The 18,407-nt window shown below is 33.8% G+C and overlaps 1 protein-coding gene across 1 annotated transcript in view; it reads left to right on the top strand.

Annotated features, from left to right (window-relative positions):
- Window positions 1-14,166: 14,166 nt before the first annotated feature.
- EPYC (epiphycan) overlaps window positions 14,167-18,407 on the top strand; it is a 38,809-nt gene continuing 34,568 nt past the window's right edge. The window contains exons 1-2 of the mRNA XM_017548606.2: window positions 14,167-14,240; window positions 16,592-16,769. Of these exons, the coding sequence (XP_017404095.1) occupies window positions 16,605-16,769 (165 nt within the window). The 5' untranslated portion in view covers window positions 14,167-14,240; window positions 16,592-16,604. The remainder of the gene's footprint in view (window positions 14,241-16,591; window positions 16,770-18,407) is intronic.

Genomic DNA, 18,407 nt, shown 5'->3' with positions numbered 1-18,407 from the left:
CATGTGTAGACCTCAAAAGTTGGAAGTTGTAGAATATTCTGTAGTAACAACATCACCAGTGCACTGTGTGATATTTTCCTGCTCTAGTAAAAGCCTCTTTTGATTTCAAATGTTTTCCTTAACAAAAAAATATTTGCTAAAGGAGACAAAATTTATTGAGTCTATGTACAATGTACATAGTGTGTGGTTACCCTTGTAGATGAATATGATAACCCATCCATAACTAGATGTAGTAACAGTGGGAGTGATAGTACACCTATGAATAATCACTTCATGTTAAGATGTGGTCTATCTTTAATACAGTATGATATTGTATTAGTCTATATTTTCATAAGGGCTTGTGCCCCAAGTACAGTGTCTGAGATAGAGCAGGTACTTAAAAATTAAGGCAAATTACTGAGTAAGTGAATATAATTAATCTTTGTTTTGGTATTAAATACAAATAATGAAGTGTTTCAGAACAGTTTTGTATTTATAGAAAAATAGAGATGGAAGTACAGAGATTCCCAAAATACCCTGGCTCTTCCTGCACAATCTTCCCTTATTGTTAATATCTTACATTAGTTTGAGACATTGGTTACAAGTAATGAATCAGTATTAATACATTTTTATTAACGAAAGTCCATAGTTGATATTACAATTCACTACTTTTGTTGTGCAGCTATATGGGCTTTGACAATGCATAATGTCATGCGTCCACCACTGCAATATCATACACAACAGTTTCATAGCCTTAAAAATCCCCAGTGCGTCACATATTTATCCCTAGCCCCACAACCGAACCACTGGCAAACAGTGATCTCTTTCCTGTCTTTAGAGTTTTGCCTTTTTCAGAATGTCATATGGTTGAAATCATGCCACATGCTGGCTTTTCAGATTGGCTTCTTTTATTTAACAAGAGGCATTACATTTTCCTTTGTCTTTTCATGATCTGATAGCTCAGTTATCTTAACTTTCTGAAAAATACTCTATTGTATAGATATACTACTATGTATTTATCCTTCCTCTATTGAAGAGTATCTTTATTGCTTCCAGTTTGGGACAATTATGAATAAAAGTGATATAAATAAAGTATTCCCAATTCCTCTCTACCATTCCTTATACCATTGCCATTTATTTCACTTGTCTATATATAATAATCTCCCAATACATTGTGGCTACTATTATTTCAAAAAACTATTATTAGATGAATTAAGAACAAGAGAAATAAGACATTTTATTTTATCTAAATGTATTGCTTCTTCTCTGCTCTTCCCTTTTTTATGTGGATACACGTTTCTGGCTTATATCATTCTCCTTCCATCAAAAGAACTTTTAGCATTTCTTGCAAGGCAGACCTGCTGGTGAAAAATTTCCTCCGTTTATGTTTGTCTGAGTGAGTCTATAAATCTCCATTTTTGAAAGCTAATCTCAATGAATACATAATTCTAGGATTTGGGTTTCTTTTTTTCAACACTCAATATTTCACTTTGCTCTTTTCTCCTTGCGTGGTTTCTGGTGAGAAATTCATGGCAATTCTTATATTCACTCCCCTAAAGATAAGGCTCCCACACCTGGGGCTCGATTATTTCAGGCTTTTCTCTTTGTCTTTGATTTCCTGAAGTTTCCATATGATATTCTTAGGTATAGGTTTTTCGCTCTTATTCAGTTTCCTGAATATGTAGTTTGGTGTCTGTTACTACTTTTGAAAAATACTGCATTATTATTTCAAATATTTCTTCTGTTCCTTTCTAGCTTTCTTATACTTCTGATATTTCCATTATGCATATGTTACATCTTTCCTAATTGTCTTACAGTTCTTAGATACTCTGTTCCTTTTTTTTTATAAAGAAAGATTCCTCTTTATATCTCACTTTTAGAAGTTTCCACTGATATATCATCAAGCTCACTGGTTCTTCCCTCGGTCATGTTCTGTTTACTGAAGAGCCCAACAAAAGAATTTTTCAATTTATACTACAGTGTCTTTGATTTCTAGGATTTCCTATTGATTCAGTCTTAGTATTTCCATCTTTCTGCTTAAATTACTCAACTGTTTTTGCATTTTGTCTATGTTTCATTAATTACTAGTAAATTAGTCATAATTGTTTTAAATTCTCTGATAATTCCAAAATATGTGTTATATCTGAATCATGTTCTGACACTTGCTTTGTTTATTCAAACTTTTTATCTTGCCTTTTATAATGTCATGCAATTTTTTTTCCCATTTATTTATTTTATTGCATTTTAGGTTTTGGGGTATATGTGAAGAACATGCAAGATTGTTGCATAGGTACACACGTGGCAGTGTGATTTGCTGCCTTCCTCCCCATCACCTACATCTGGCATCTCTCCCCTTGCTCTCTCTCCCCAGCTCCCCACCCCCCACCATCCCTCCCCTATTTCCCCCCTACTGACCCCAGTGTGTAGTGCCCCCCTCCCTGTGTCCATGTGTTCTCATTTTTTTTGTTGAAAATTTGGTATGATGTATTAGGTAATAGGCACTCAATAGGTGTTTAGTGTAAAGTTTTATGCTCATCTGGCAGCGTTGGGCTGTGTTGAATATTTGCAGTAGCTAAAGCTGCCAGGAGAGTCTGTTTCCAGTAATTTCCTTGTTGGACTTTTTCTTCCTCTTGGCTTTGGGTTTTTCTAAAAACTCTTTATTAAATAGAGTCTCTTAGTTGTGAGCCATTGTTTTTATAACAATTCTATAGTCTTATAATTAAATCTAATATTTCAGTAGACTTGAGTTCCTGGGCTATGGCATTCAGACGCAATCCGTAGCCCTCTTTTTTTCCTTTCCTTATGTGAGAAGGTTAGAGGGGGCTGGCGTTGGCTGGTTGCCCGTAGTTCACACCAGATAGGGCTCTGTTAGAGTAGGTTTCTATGAAGGGCAGGCCTTTTTTATGCTTTCTTTGGGTATATTTCAAAATATTTGCCAAAAGCAGTAGAAGAAAGGCAGGATTCATAAAATGCTAAAACAATAAAACTGACTAAAGAGAAAAATGATGGCAATGGGAAAAAAGCAAAATAATTTTTGCCATAATTTTTTTGTGAATTTCAACACAATATAATTATTATCTCAGAAAATAGATCACAATGAATTTAGCAAAAATAAAAATTCAAAGGTAAAGTAGAAGAAATCTGTGCTTTAATTTAAAATAACAACCTGCAAATTTGAAAAGGATATTTTTCTCCAGAAAAGATTGGAAACATAAAGTCCCAGTCATCATTTGGTGATGTTACTAAGGTTCAAGGTCTACTAAACATCTTGCTAGCCTCCAGAGAGAAACAGCAAGTGACCTAAACAGGGAAAAATAGTTAGGCTGGCCTCAGACTTTTCCATTGTAACTGTTAGTGCCAGAAGAAAATGAAGCAATGTCTTAGTGTCCTAAGAAAAATGTTACCCAATAGTATTCCATCAAACAGTATGTCCCTAGAATAAAAAGTTCACAGATATTTTTGAACATGCAAGGACTCAAAGGACATAGTGCATATAAAATTTCTTGGGAAAAATTGTCTGGAAATTAATATAGCTAAAAAGGAAAATTATATCAAAATTGTGCATTTCAAAAAAGAGGCAGAGAAAAAAGAATAGATTATTAGTATTAAATAATTCATTTAAATAAACTGTTGTTTTATTCATTTAAGGTCAAACATCAGTGCATATGTATCAAAGGTCAAAAATACAATATTGTATAACTGGACAGAGGAAATAGCCTGGATCCACAATTTTGTATTATAATTTCAGCTCCAAAATGTTTTAGCTGTATAATCATGGGCAGATTAATAATAGAACTATTTCACAGGTTTTTGTGAAGAATAAATGTGCTATAATTTAAAAGTGCAGGAGATATAACTCTTCAAAATACATTGGCTGAAGTAAGAAAGTGTGCTTTGAGATATAGGAAATTTCTGTCAACCTCTACAAAGTAAAAACATAACAAAAATTGTAGAGTGAAATTTAAATGTAAATGAGTACATTTAACTTGGAATTTTTAAAAATAATTTTACTCTCAATAGTTGATTGGATAATTTGTGAACTAATATTTCTTGTAATGAAACATCTATAACTCTTATCTATTCCTTCTGCTCCTTCAATTACAATATTTTTTCTAATATGAAATATAAGTAGAATTAAACATTTTAAATAAGATATCTTATATTTTTTAATATTATTTATATGTAACTATCTATATCACCTTCTCTTTTATCTGTAGATATGCAGAGATAATAATACTTAAGGTGGTGAATAATACTTAAGGTGGGTAATTATTTTTCCTTTTTTTCAAAATAATTATAGTTCTTGAACTTTTTTTTTACTTCAAGCATTTATTTTAGGATTGAGAGGAGGTACATGTGCATAGTTGTTAAATGAGTAAGTTGCATGTTGCTTCAGGCAGTTTCTTGGTTTTATATGAATTTTAGTTTCTTGGTTTTATATGAATTTTAGAATAGTTTTTTTCTAATTTTATAAAAAAATGTTGTTGGTAGTTTGTGGGAATAGAATTAAATATGTAAATTCCTCTGGGCACTATGGCCATTTTAACAATATTGATTCTTCCTATCCATGAGCATGGAATGTTTTTCCATTCATTTATGTTAACTCTGATTTCTTTCGGCAGCGTTTTGTAATTATCATAGTATAGATATTTTACATCACACATCAAAAAGTTAGAAAGAACTCAAATGATCAATCTAACATCACACCTACAGGAACTAGAAAATCAAGAGCAAGCCAACACCAAAGCTATCAGGAAAAAAAAAAAAAGAGCTGAATTGAATGAATGGGAAATGTGAAAACCCATACAAAAGATCAACAAAAGCCAAAGCTGGATATTTGAAAGAATAACTATGATTGATAGACTGCTAGCTAGACTAACAAAAAAGAGAGAAGATTCAAACAACACAATCAGAAATGGCAAAGGGCACACTATAACTGACCCCATAGAAATACAAAACAATCAGAGTCACTGAGAGACAATTATACTCTCTATGCAGACAAACTAGAAAATTCAGAAGAAATTAATAAATTCCTGGAAACAAATAACTTCCCACAATAGAACCAAGAAGAAATTAAAACCATGCACAGACCAATAACAAATTCTGAAGTTGAATCAATAATAATAATAATAATAATAATTAAACAGAAAAAGTCCTGGACCAGACGGATTCACTGCCAAATTCCACAAGATTTACAAAGAAGAGCTAGTATCAATCCTACTGAAACTATTCCAAAAAATCAAGGAGGAGGAACTCTTTCCTAACTCATTCTATGAGGCAAGCATCATTCTGACACCAAAACCTGGCAGAGAAACAACAAAAAAGAAAACTTCAGGCCAATATTGCTGACCAACATAGATACAAATATCCTCAGCAAAATACTAGCAAACTGAATGCAGCAAAACACTAAAAGTCTAATCCACCACAATCAAGAAGGCTTTATCCTTGAGATGCAAGGTTTGTTAAATATATGTAAATCAATAAATGAGATTCACCACATAAACAAAACTGAAAGAAAAAACACATGGTCATTCCAATAGATACAGAAAAGCTTTTATTAAAATTCAACATCCCTTCATGTTAAAAACACTTAGCAAACTAGGCATTAAAGGAACGTATCTTAAAGTAATAAGAGCCATCTATGAAAAAAACCCATAGGCAACATCACACCAAACAGGCAAAAGCTGGATGCATTCTCCTTAAGAACTAGAACAACACAAGGATGCCAACTTTTCTCACTCGATCCAACATAGTTTTGGAATTTCTAGCCAGAGCAATCTGACAAGAGAAAGAAATATAATAAAAAGGCATCCAAATAGGAAGAGATGACATTAAACTCTCTCTCTTCTCAGATGATATGATTTTATGCAGAAAACCCTATAGTTTCTGCACTCTGCCCAAAGCCTCCTGGCTCTGATAAGAAACTTCAGCAGATTCAGGATACAAAATCAATACATAAAAATTGGTAGCACCTCTATACACCAACAGCATCCAAGCTGAGAGCCAAATCAAAACTGCAATCCTATTCAAAATAGCAACAAAAAGAATAAAATATCTAGTTCTTGTTTTTTTATATAATGATAAAAGTTATAATGACAAAAGATGCGGTATATACCAAAACAATAAGCTTTTTTAAAAAAATGCAACATAAAAAGGAAAGTAAAAGAAAACAATCTGAAGCCCAAATTATAATGATAAAATGAGAATTAATAGTGGTTGAATATAACTATTACTTTAATTATTATTGATATAGCATATGTATTGTGAAAAGTGATATGGGAAATATAGTGTACTACAAGCTATACATGAAACGGAAATTTAATAATATGACTATAAACATATTTTTTATCAATTGAACTATGGGTATCTCACATCCAATTCATTTGGAAGACAGGTAAGACTAAGAAATGTAGCAAAAGAGGCTTCAGCTCAGCCAAAACAAACAGGCGTCAGAAAGACCATGTGCTAAGGCTCAAAGACTACTGCTACTCATGATTAATTTGCTCTTCTTTTGCTAGTCCCTGCTGAAAACCACTCCAACCCTTTTTTAGCTCTCTGAAAACAAAGGGATGAAAGCATTTGTCCTTAGGTATAAGTCAGTTCATGTATTTATTTGACAAATGTTTGTTGAATGCCTGCTGTGTGTCATAGACTGGGAATATAGCAGCAGACACAATTGGTAAACTGTGTTTTCATGGAGATAACATTCTGGTGTAGGATATAAATAAGCTAATATCCTATGTAATCATGTCATATAGTTTTAAGTGTTATAAAGAGGTTGGCTCTATTTTAAATGAAGTGGTCAGGGAAGAAGCAACTCAAGAAGTAACACTTGAGTAGAGCCTTGAATGACATGAGGATTCGGCCAGTTAGGACACTTAATTACTTAATTCCCTCAACTACTCTCCCCCGCCCCCTCTTTTTTGTGTGATGAGTATGTGCATTGCTCAGAATCGATTACACAAAGAAAATATTTTGGGGGGCTTTCTAGAATAAATAATTGCTCAACTCTGGGTTTCAACCTGAAAGACATGTATCATATAGAGCAGCTGTAGCCATCTCCTCCATTTAGAATCCCATCTGAGAATGGTGCTTACCAAAGAAAGCTCTCTGGAGAAAAAGAAACTTGTACTTTTCTGTTATCTGGGCAAATCAATTACATTTTCCTAAACCAGCTTGAATTTTGGTTTTCTTAACTTTTGGCCAGAAAGAGTCTTAAATTGTTCAGAAACTCTCAGATTCTCATCAAAAGTCCATGCCATATATCTTTGTAGATTACATAAGAAAGTCTTAGCAGAAAATAAAAGTAAAACCTCATGTCAAGAGAGGTTTGATAGCAGCTTGAAAAGTGTCACCGAACAGCTTGGTAGTTTGGATAAAAAGAACAGAAAAAACTAATTAAAAAAAAAACAGGAAAAGAAATTAATTTAGCATGTTGATCAAGAACTAGTTATCATTACCTAAATACAAATAACCTCCTATGTATTAGAATAGCTAAGCAAATCATAACGGTTATTCAATTATTATGTATTAATTCACTATTTCATTAATTGATTAATTCATTCAAAAATACTGAGCATAAAGTTTGAGCCAAGGATTATTTCAGAACTGAGAATACAACTGTAAATCTGACCAGTAAAATATATTTATCACAGTGTTTCTATTCACCTTGAACAGACATATATACGAATAGGAAAAAAAAAAAAAAAAGCAGATATGGCAAGTGCCTTGAAGAAACAAATGTGGTGGACTTGTAGAGTATAATGGGAAGGAAGAGGGTCTACCTTGATGAGAAGGGTGTCAGGGAGAGCCTCTTTTGAAGGAATATTTACGCAGAAGTTTAAAAAGTGAGGCAGCCATTCTAAAGTGTGGGAGCTAATACTAATTGTAGTATTTTGAGGATACACAGATTTGGCTCGATTCCAAAACAGAAAGGTCATCCATATGACTGAAGCAGAGTGACTGAGGGAGATGTGCTTGACCTAAGCTTGAAGAAGTAGGGAGGATCTAGCTGATGGGGAGTTTTGCAGGGCATAGTTTAAGAGTTTTGATTTTACTAAAAGAGAAATGTGAAATTATTCAATATTTGCAAAAAAAAAATTGTGGGCAAAGGATATGAACAGACACTTTTCAAAAGAAGTTTTCATATGGCCAAAAAACACATAAAAATAGCTCATCATCACTGGTCATTAGAGAAATGCAAATAAAAACCACAATGAGATACCATCTCACACCAGTTAGAATGGCAATGATTAAAAAATCAGGAAACGACACATGCTGGAGAGTATGTGGAGAAATAGGAACACTTTTACACTGCTGGTGGGAGTTTAAATCAGTTCAACCATTGTGGAAGACAATGTGGTAATTCCTCAAGGATCTGGAACCAGAAATATCATTTGACCCAGCAATCCCATTACTGAGTATATACTCAAAGGATTGTAATTCATTCTACTATAAAGACACATGCATATATATGCTTATTGCAGCACTGTTCACAATAGCAGACTTGGAACCAACCCAGGTGTCCATCAATGATAGACTGGATAAAGAAAATGTGGCACATATACACCATGGAATGCTATGCAGCCATAAAAAGGATACATTCATGTCCTTTGCAGGGAGATGGATGAAGCTAGAAACCATTATTCTTAGCAAACTAACAGGAACAGAAAAACAAGCACTGTATGTTCTCACTCATAAGTGGGAATTGAACAACGAGAACACATGGACACACGGAAGGGAACATCACACACTGGGGCCTGTCAAGGAGTGAGGGGCTAGAAGGGGGATAACATTCAGTGAAATACCGAATACAGATGATGGGTTGATGGGCGCAGCAAACCACCATGGCATGTGTACACCTATGTAACAAACTAGCACGTTCTGCACATATATCCCAGAACTTAAAGTACAATTATAACATCAAGCAATGTAATTGAAAAATAAAATAAAGTGGATGAAACACATACAAAAAAATGTGGAATTGTGTGTTTTTCTTTCATCATCTCTCTGCCTTGTATTTGATGAGTGAATGACACAAAAAAAGGAAGCAGGAAGATTCAGTAATATGTTTTTCTGGTAGTACAGGAGAGAGATGATTGTGAAATGAGATACATCTGTAGTAGAATTGATTTCTTTTGATAGATTGGATGTAGGGGAAACATTAGGAAATGGAAGAAATCAACAGCAATTTTAAGGCTTTGGGCTGGAACCAATTAGGGTGATGTGATACCATCCAATCACTGCAAAGGGGAGAAGATCAAAGCTTAGAGTGGGTCTAAAAGTCATCATATCAGGTTAGTGTGGTATTCTAATTAGACATCCAAGTGAAGATGTCAAGTTCTAAGTAGTCAATGGCATATATGAATCTTTGGCTCAGAACAAAATATGGGGGCAGAGGATGTAAAGCTGGACGACTGACACATAAAATGGTAGCTCAGTGTTGTGGGTAAGAACTTGGGCTTTGCTGCCAGACTGCTTCAGCTTTGATTTGGCTCTGCTTCTTATTTGTTGAAGTTACTTAAACTCCCTGGGCCTTACTTTCCTCTTCTATAAATGAGGATAATGAGCAATGTCGGGCTCATAGTATATGTTCAAAACTAGCTTATTGTTAATATATTATTGTTTTTATTGTAATTATAGCATGGAAGCAAATGAGGTGACCCACAAAGAAAGGATAACAAGAGAAAAGATGAATCATATGATTAAAACCTCAGGCACTCCAAAAGTTAGAGGCTGGGTTGAGTAAAAGAAGACAAACAAAGACACTGAGAAGGCATAGCTAAGGTGGTCAGAGAAAAACCACATCACAGCCAAGGTAGGCTGCTGGGACATTAATTAAGACAAAGCCAGAAAACTATTCATACAGAACCCAAACTGCAGTGGAATGATGAGTGAATGGGAATAGGGTAAGCAGAAACAGCCAATGCACTCTACTTATTTGGGGATTTATTTTCCTGAAAAAGAAGACATCGAAATAGGAATGTAGCAAGATGAAAATGTCGAGTTCAATGGCAATTACGTACGTACTTTGTTAAAAAAAATAGCATAATTGTAGGAACTAAATTTGAAGTATTTGTAGACTGAACTAAATCTGCAGATACAGTTTTGGATTCTATAGTGATTTGAAACCATTTGCTATTTGAATTCCTTTAGACTTAACACGTTATCTTTAATTTGCTGCTGTAGCTACCACTTTCTATTGACTTTAACTCAGTTCATTTGGTTTATATAGAATACCACAGCCTGACCTTGTGCTCAGAGAATGTGTGCATTTACATGGAATTAATCTAGTAGAAGCAGGGAATAGTGAGAAGGAGGCGAGAACTGAATAAACACAAGCCTTGGAGAGAGAAAAGGAAATACAATCCTAGGAATGGGAAAGTATTTTTAATTTCTTGCGCTGTTATAACAGGGAAGTCAAAGAAGATGCGTGGAAATGCAGGTGAATTTGATGGTGGAAATTTAACTATTTCTCTGATGACTTCTATCTTTTCAGTGCAGAGAAAAGGAATATAGGATCTTTGAGGACAGAAGTTATGTTATAAAATATTCATTTTAATGTTGGAAAGGGAATCAATGTCAGAGTCACACTAGATCTGCCAGCCAAGGTTGAAACTTATCTGAAAGAATCTGAAATGAAATCAAATATCATTGTGTGTGATCTTCACTAGTAATATACAGCTTCTCGGATGCAGAATGGAAGACACTTGGGAGTTGTGCTAAACCAAAATTGAGGTCTTCCCAAGTGAGTATAATAGAAGGGAAAAAAGAAAGAGCAAAAATGTTTGACGGGTAGTAATTATGATAACAGCCCATGGAATCCAAGGGTAAGGAGAAAGTGAAGATAGAAGTTTTAATGGATGGTAAAAAAAAAGTGATGGGGTCTATGGAACAAAAGTCTCATGTGGCAAAAGGACAAATAATGACAGTATCCTACTGGTAAGCTATATAATACCTGCTGATAACAAGCTGATGGGTTCAACAATGATGGTGAGAGGCTGGGTAGGAATGTAGTAACTTCTATATGTGAGAAGACAAAGCAACCACCAGGCCACCACGATAGATGGATCATACATGGAGGTTCATGTAATTGCAAATGATGATGGGCATGTGTGGAAGGAATGAATGAACCAGGGGCAAAAGTCATCAACCATAAAAGGGCTAGACAAGGATGTCTAGCAGCTGATGACAGGGAGGATGTTGTGGGTAACTAAGACACGTGTTATGAGTTTCAGAATGAATAATGTTTTTGAAACAGTAAAGAGATCATTTGGGAGAGAAAATGTAGAGCACAAAAACCTCTCCATTCTTGAATTTTGTGAGGGAGGAAGAACAACCAACCAAACACCACTTTGAAAGGACTGCAGAGGAAAACCTTTGTCAGGAGACAGCCAGATTCTTTTAAGGTAAAGGAAGTAAAGAGACATTTTCTGAAAGAAGCTGAGACAAAAATTGCAGGCAAAGCTTAAAAGATACTGGGAGGAGAAGATTGGATGAAATCAGCATGATACCTGTGGGTTTATGGTGACATGAAAGCCTGGAGTTTTGGATTTCTGCTGAGTAGGGGGCCTCTGAGACAAGATGAGACTAACTTTAACAGTTCTTTTTAGGAAGGCAGGTAATCATTGCAGCAAATTTTCACTTATAGTCAGTAAGGTGGAATACTCACACCCTCTAGTAGTTAGTAATGTCACCTTTTGGGGCCAGGGGCAAGGGAAGGCAGCAGGGGGCTGCCCTCAGAGTATCTGCTGCTCTCTGCTCAACCTTGCTGTAGAACAAAGAAAGCAATCATTGGGAGAAGGCTGTGTTTTGTTTAAAATTAATTTGTTTAAACAAGCAGGATGGTGTTTAATTAATTTTGTTAAGAGCTTCAGTCAAAAGGTTTTGTAAAGTGTTTTGGGGTTTAAGGAGATAAAGCCACAAAGCCTCAGTTTCTAGATAAGGCCAGGAGTCATAATAACTGATCCCCCGAGGGTTTCTAATAACCAAGCTTGGGCACTATTAAGAAAACTATCACGAGACTAGAAGATATTTACCAAGATAACAGAGGCTGTAACTGGTCATGTATCCTTCCTCACTGTTCAGTGTTGATTAGATCCTCAAGGGATTGTAACAAATTTGAGTGCTCACACTTCAAAACAGATTTTGAAATATTGGAGAGTGTTGCAATAAGATCAAGAGAAATGATTTCAGAAATTAATTGTTATAAGGAAATGTAAAATTTGTATTTATTTGGAGGAAGAAAAGGTTCAAAGATGATCATTTCTGCTTTCAATGCTAAACTAAGACAAATAATTTGGCCTTCAAATTGTCATGAAAATTGAACTTCTATTGCACAGCATTCTAAAGCCTAAGGAAGACACCATTTAAACACCAACAGTTCAACCAAGGATAGTGTCAAAAATTATTTCTGGAAATAGTCTTGTAAGTTTAATCAGAGCCCCCCACAGAAAGCAAGGGGCTAGGTAGCTCTCACCTCTCTGTCACCTAATAAAGTACACAGAGTACTGGATCAAATATTGAGGGAAAAGGAAGAAAGTAAATTAATTTCATAGATATTCTTGGAATCTGTCATTTCTTCTAAAACATTCAGCAGAACCTAAAGCTAGTGATAGGCTTTGAATTAGAAATCTTTGGAACTGAGAGCTAACACTGCCTTTTTATATATACCCACATCCCTCAGACAGGCTCAATCATGTCTAGGGACCTGACCCAGAGAAGAGCCAATTTGATTGTCTGTTTATTTGTGTCACACATAGCTCTGTATCATTTAATAGCTGACTCTCGGTTTTCCCATCTATGAATAGTGGTAACCTCTCTGCTTAAGAATGTGCTGAGGGAATTAACAATCATATATAAAATCACCTGACACCGCACGTGGACCTTGATGCTAGAGAGGACCAGCCTAGAAACTCGGATTCAGGCATCTTTTCAGCACTGCTTCTAAAAGTGACCTTTATGTGATGCGGTGAGACATCATGGATGCCAGAAAGACATCCCTGTCTCGAAGATAACCTCTCTATTTTTGGAGAGATCTTAGTAGGCTTCATACATTATCCACCATCACTGCTTCTGTTCCAAATCAAATTGTTTCTGAGAAAAACAATGCATGTTAAAAACAAATCATTTGGAAACAGGGTTGGCTGATGGGGATGACAAATGAGAATGCCCTGAATAGATGGGCAAAGACATTTGCAGAAAGGGGAGTGAGAGAATCCTGAAGACAGACCTTCTTCTCTCCCATCACTTGGCCCAGGAGTAATCCCGCTTTCAAAATTCAACACAGCAATTGACTTTTGGTCATGAAGGAAAAGATTCCTGAAGCATAAGTGAGAATCAAATTCCTAGATTTATCTAAAGTATACCAGAATACAAGATTCAAGTTTCATCTTTCTCTAAGACTTATCCAATGTAAAATTAAGATATAGAAATTTAAAGTATATATTTTTTCTCTACAATATATATTTTTTTATCTGCAATAAAGTTTAGTTTTACAAACCATGAAAGTTAACAAGAGCATAAAAGAAAGCTTGTATTCTAGGGAAAAATGTGTAATTTGATTTATTTATCTATGATAGATAAAATAACTTTTTATAAAAAGAACCCCCTTTCTCTCCAAAATACTCTGATCATAATTGTGCATTACTTTTGGACATAATTTTTTTAAAGTTATGCAAAAGGTTCATTGTTCACTGCTTTGCTATCAAAACATTCCATGCAATTAAAATAATTTGGATAACTTTTTTTTTTTACTTTCCCAAAATTAAACAGGTAAGGTTTCTGTAACATTTACCAAATTTCACTTAACATTAGTGAAAAGTGAAGAAAACAATTCAAGACTTTGAGTTTTGGGAAAATTATTCCTTATTAGAACTGAAATATCCATATATAGTATCACTGTATACATGAACTTCATTTCTTAATAGGTGAATTTGTTATAGATGAGGTATATGAAATCCAACTTTTTCCATTTAAAAATCTTAAGGTGACACTTTGGCAATTATAACTCCATGAACATAATTTCAAGAACTTTATATACTATGTGATTTGGATTCCACTGCTTAGAGTGACTATAAAATAATTTGGGGTTTTTTAAAGACTGAGAAGTATTTCTCAATGTTAGGTTTTGCAAACAGAAAGTTGAGTGTTATAAATTCCACCTCCCACAGACCAGAATTCACATCCATTGGTCAGGGGCAAATACCACTAGCTCTGCATCCTCAGTCACTTTGTGCCATTTCACCAAGTCAGAGCCAAAGGTAAGTTTTTATACTTGCTTTCTTCTTGGGTCAAATACTTTTTTCCCTACTATAAAAACCTTTAAAAAATAATTCAACTTGCTTGATATCTTCTGGGGAACTTTGATTCAATGGATTTGGTTTATTTTTGTTATTGACTTTGTATTTATATTATTCTTGGAAAATCCAAAATTTTGAAATAGCTTAGGAATTAATAACATACAGCAAATAGTTTATCTCAATAGTCAGGACAGATGCCAATAAAAGTATAGTAGTTTCCAATATATGCCTTAAGTCAACTGCCCTGACACAGACCACATTCTTTGCAAGTATAGCCAGGTACTATTTATTGATATTAATTGAAATATTATGCAAAGTGAGGAAATAGTGAAATTTCAGGAGTTTAAAAATATTGTGATGATTACATGACATTATACATTTATATATTGAAAGTTTTAAATATACAAATTTTAAAATATTAAGCAATGTTATAAAGTGAACACAAAATTAAAGTTTCAATTAAAAACTATATTAAATGCTAATATAATTATTTGAAGAAAAGAATATAAATTTAACTAACATAGATAAACACTGTTTATATTTTTAAGATTCATACAGACTGCCTTATAGCTGATAGCTTTAGGAGCAATGCAAAATGCAAATAAATTCTGAGATGTAGCCATATGTAATCAAATATAGCATAAAGTGAAAAAAACGGTCAGCAAGTGTATAATTTCTTTGAACAATGGAAGCTGCCAGAAATATATAAAGAAAATATTTTTTTAAGTTGGTAGTGGCTTCTGTTAATGTTACCAACTTGATTATGGGAGAATGGTTCCTGGAAGATTTGCAAACCCACTGCTTTATTAAGTAGGACTTTGTTGGTAATTGCCTAGAACAGTTCCAAATCTGCAATCCTGCAAAGACTTCTGCAAAGGCAACTGAAATAGAGGCTTAGTTTATCCTGTGTGAATAAGAAATTTATTTGAAGAAAGCATAGAAGGGCTAAGAAGGAGCTCCTTGTACTGCTTCTTATTCTCAGAGGAATTTCATATCCTTCTGCCTAAACCTGCTTCATAAAGGCTTTCTTTCAAGTAACTGAAGGTCATTTTGTCTGCCAGTGCATTCAAGTTTAAAAGTAATATTTATCATGAATTCCCTTTTATATGTATGCATAAGTACCAACAACATAGGTACCGTTCTTAAAGTAAACCCAAGAAGTGTGCCCAAGATATAAAACCTTCCAAAATTAGACATGCTTGATAAAGAATTTTACTATACTTGCCTGCAAAATAAAGGATCACCAGGTAACATTTTGATAAGGCTAACTTAAACGTTGAAAATTAAACATGAAGGTTTTTTTTCTAAACCAAAATGTATTCAAATGAGTATATATAGAATAAAAAAATAATTAAAATTATAGGATTTTGATTGAATCCTCAAAAAGCATAATGTTATAATGAAAAATAAGAATTGTGCCTATTAAGGAATTAAAAAACAAAGATGGCTATAATCCCTTAGGCATACAAAGGAATCTTGCCAAATAGTGCCTTTTAAACATGTATTCCTATTGGTTCTGAGTTCAAATCTTAGATAGTTATTAAGAATTAAATAAAATAGTAAGAACTAAAGAAAAAATTTTTTCTGTTCTATTTCATTAGGAACATTTTAAACAATATTGCATGAAATATTAATGTGCATATTAAATAATGTATGTATTTATATATCCAGAGGCTACAAAGAAGTAACAGAAAAAAAAAAAAAAGAAACAAAACTTTGTTACTTTGTTCTTAGGCCTCAATGTACAAGAAACAGTTATGAGTCCTAGGTTTTGCAAAATTATGTTTAAAACCCCACCAAGCCACACCCTGGACCACTCAAATTGGAATTATTTGTGGATGTCTTAGTTGTATTACCAGTTAACTCTGTCTCAGTTTCTTCACCTATAAAATGGTATGACAGCTGCAGTCATCATCATCATCATCCTCATCTTCTTCAACTCCATATCCCAGAGCTGATGAAGGATCTTAGTATTTAATTAAATGGTAAAACTCTTAGATGTCAAAAAAGTTTTGTGAATAAGCTCTATTTTTCCCTATAAGATAAAATAAAATAAAACTAAATAAAATATTATTGTAATTAAAATATCCACTGTAAAATCAGAGACAGGTTTGTGAATGAATTTGAATATCTGACAGCAATGGTCCTAGGAAGTAAGATGATTTTGTGTGTTATGTTTATAAATTATCCATGGAAGGAAAGCTACCAGCTTGCGTTCTTTGAAATTGACACTAATTTATCATTTCTATTTAGTGCAGACTATTAATAAGTTTTCAATTAAATATTTGGGCATTTTAACATTTTATAACTAGGAAAGTTGGGAAAATGAAGATATTAGCAAGACTTGTTCTGGGACTCGTCATCTTTGATGCTGCTGTGACTGCCCCAACTCTGGAGTCCATCAACTATGACTCAGAAACCTATGATGCCACCTTAGAAGACCTGGATAATTTATACAACTATGAAAACATACCTGTTGATCGAGTTGAGGTAATCAATCTTCCTACTGTTGAGACTTTTAAAGGTATGGGATGAGGAATGGGTGGGGTTTGTTCTCTTCAAATAGATGTTTGAATTGTTTTTTTTTATAAGTAGAAAGATTTTATGTTAATAATTTCATATTAACCTTTTCTCCAAAACATGTTCAATCTTTTGGAGGTTAATACTGGAACAGTCTTTTACTTTTTTAAAGTTCATGTTATTTCCTTGAAATTTTGTTGCTAAATTGAACATAAAAATGTATTTCTATGAAGTTAGAACAGAGAAAATTAGTAAAAGTTGATCAGCAAGGAAAAGAGTTAAAATGCTATGCATGCAATGATGAGGAAAATTTGGGGTGAAGGAGAAAGATGAGAGATTGAATCAAATTAGAAGAAAATAAAAATACGGAGAAAGGACAATAGTTTGGACAATCTGAAGAGTGAATGTGCTTCCTTAAATAACTGTCTCTCTGGCAGTAATGTGGAAATTGGCAAGGTTGTAACCCATTACATAAATCTGACATACATGTTCCTAATTAAATGCAAGGCTTTTAATATAACTAAAGGATACAGGCTGATTTTTATGAATCAGAAAGCAAACAGACCTTGAAATGGTGGAGTGTAAGTAATGTGCAACACCGACAAAGACTAATTAACTATAAATAAACAAAAAGAGAAAGCACATCACCTTGAAAGGATTATAACATATTTTGAGCAGTCTTTAAAGTCTAAATCTTCTTAGAATAATTACTTTTGATAACCAAGGATAGGAAATATTTAGATGAAATCATATATTTAACTTGTATTAAACTTAGATACATCTTTACTAAGAAGATAGTAAAAATTTTCAATATTGTTTATGTTGCCTTATGAAATACAAGAGTCAGATTTTCACAATGTAATAGTTTTTAGAAGTCTACTGCTCTCTCCCTCTTCTCTTTCTTTCTCTCTTACTTTCACCCTTACCCTCTTTTCACCTTCATTTCATCTTTCCTCCCATTTTTACTCTCTTTAGTAAAGGTTTATGCTCAATAGCAGATCATTTTTCTTCTGCACTTTTGATTGTGGCTCTATTTTCTAAGTCTCTATTAAAATTCACTGTTTGATTTGTTTTAGTATATGGATTCTGTTTGTTAACAGGATTTTCTATTGAGAATTTATGGTCCTTAACACCAATCTTGCCCTATGTGACTTCTGCATCTGCAATGTGATGCATCAACGTAGAATATAAGATGAAATTTTTCAGTGGTTAACTCATCTGCCTTGCTCCTTTTTCCATCTTGCATAAATACATATATATATATATATGAGACCAAGAGTCTCACTCTGTCTCCCAGGCTGGAGTGCAGTGGCACAATCTCGGCTCACTGCATTCTCTGCCTCCTGGGTTCAAGGATTCTTCTGCCTCAGCTTCCTGCATAAATACATATTTAAAAAAAAAAAAAGTGTCAGTGCATTTCTGAATTGATCTACCAAATTAAATATTTTAGTTCAAACTTATTTGTCATTTACCCCCAAACTATTCCAGAGGATCAGAGAGATTTGATGATTACCATAAGTGAATCTTCTATGTTGAGTAGGTTTTGGGAATGAATTCAAGGATGTTGTTTATTCCTTTCACATGATCAAATGCACAATAGGAAAAAAA

This window comes from Cebus imitator, unplaced genomic scaffold, assembly GCF_001604975.1.
Source record: "Cebus imitator isolate Cc_AM_T3 unplaced genomic scaffold, Cebus_imitator-1.0 Scaffold212, whole genome shotgun sequence".
Taxonomy (NCBI): domain Eukaryota; kingdom Metazoa; phylum Chordata; class Mammalia; order Primates; family Cebidae; genus Cebus; species Cebus imitator.
The sequence above is the reverse complement of the archived record's forward strand: the minus strand, read 5'-3'. Positions and strand labels throughout refer to the sequence as shown.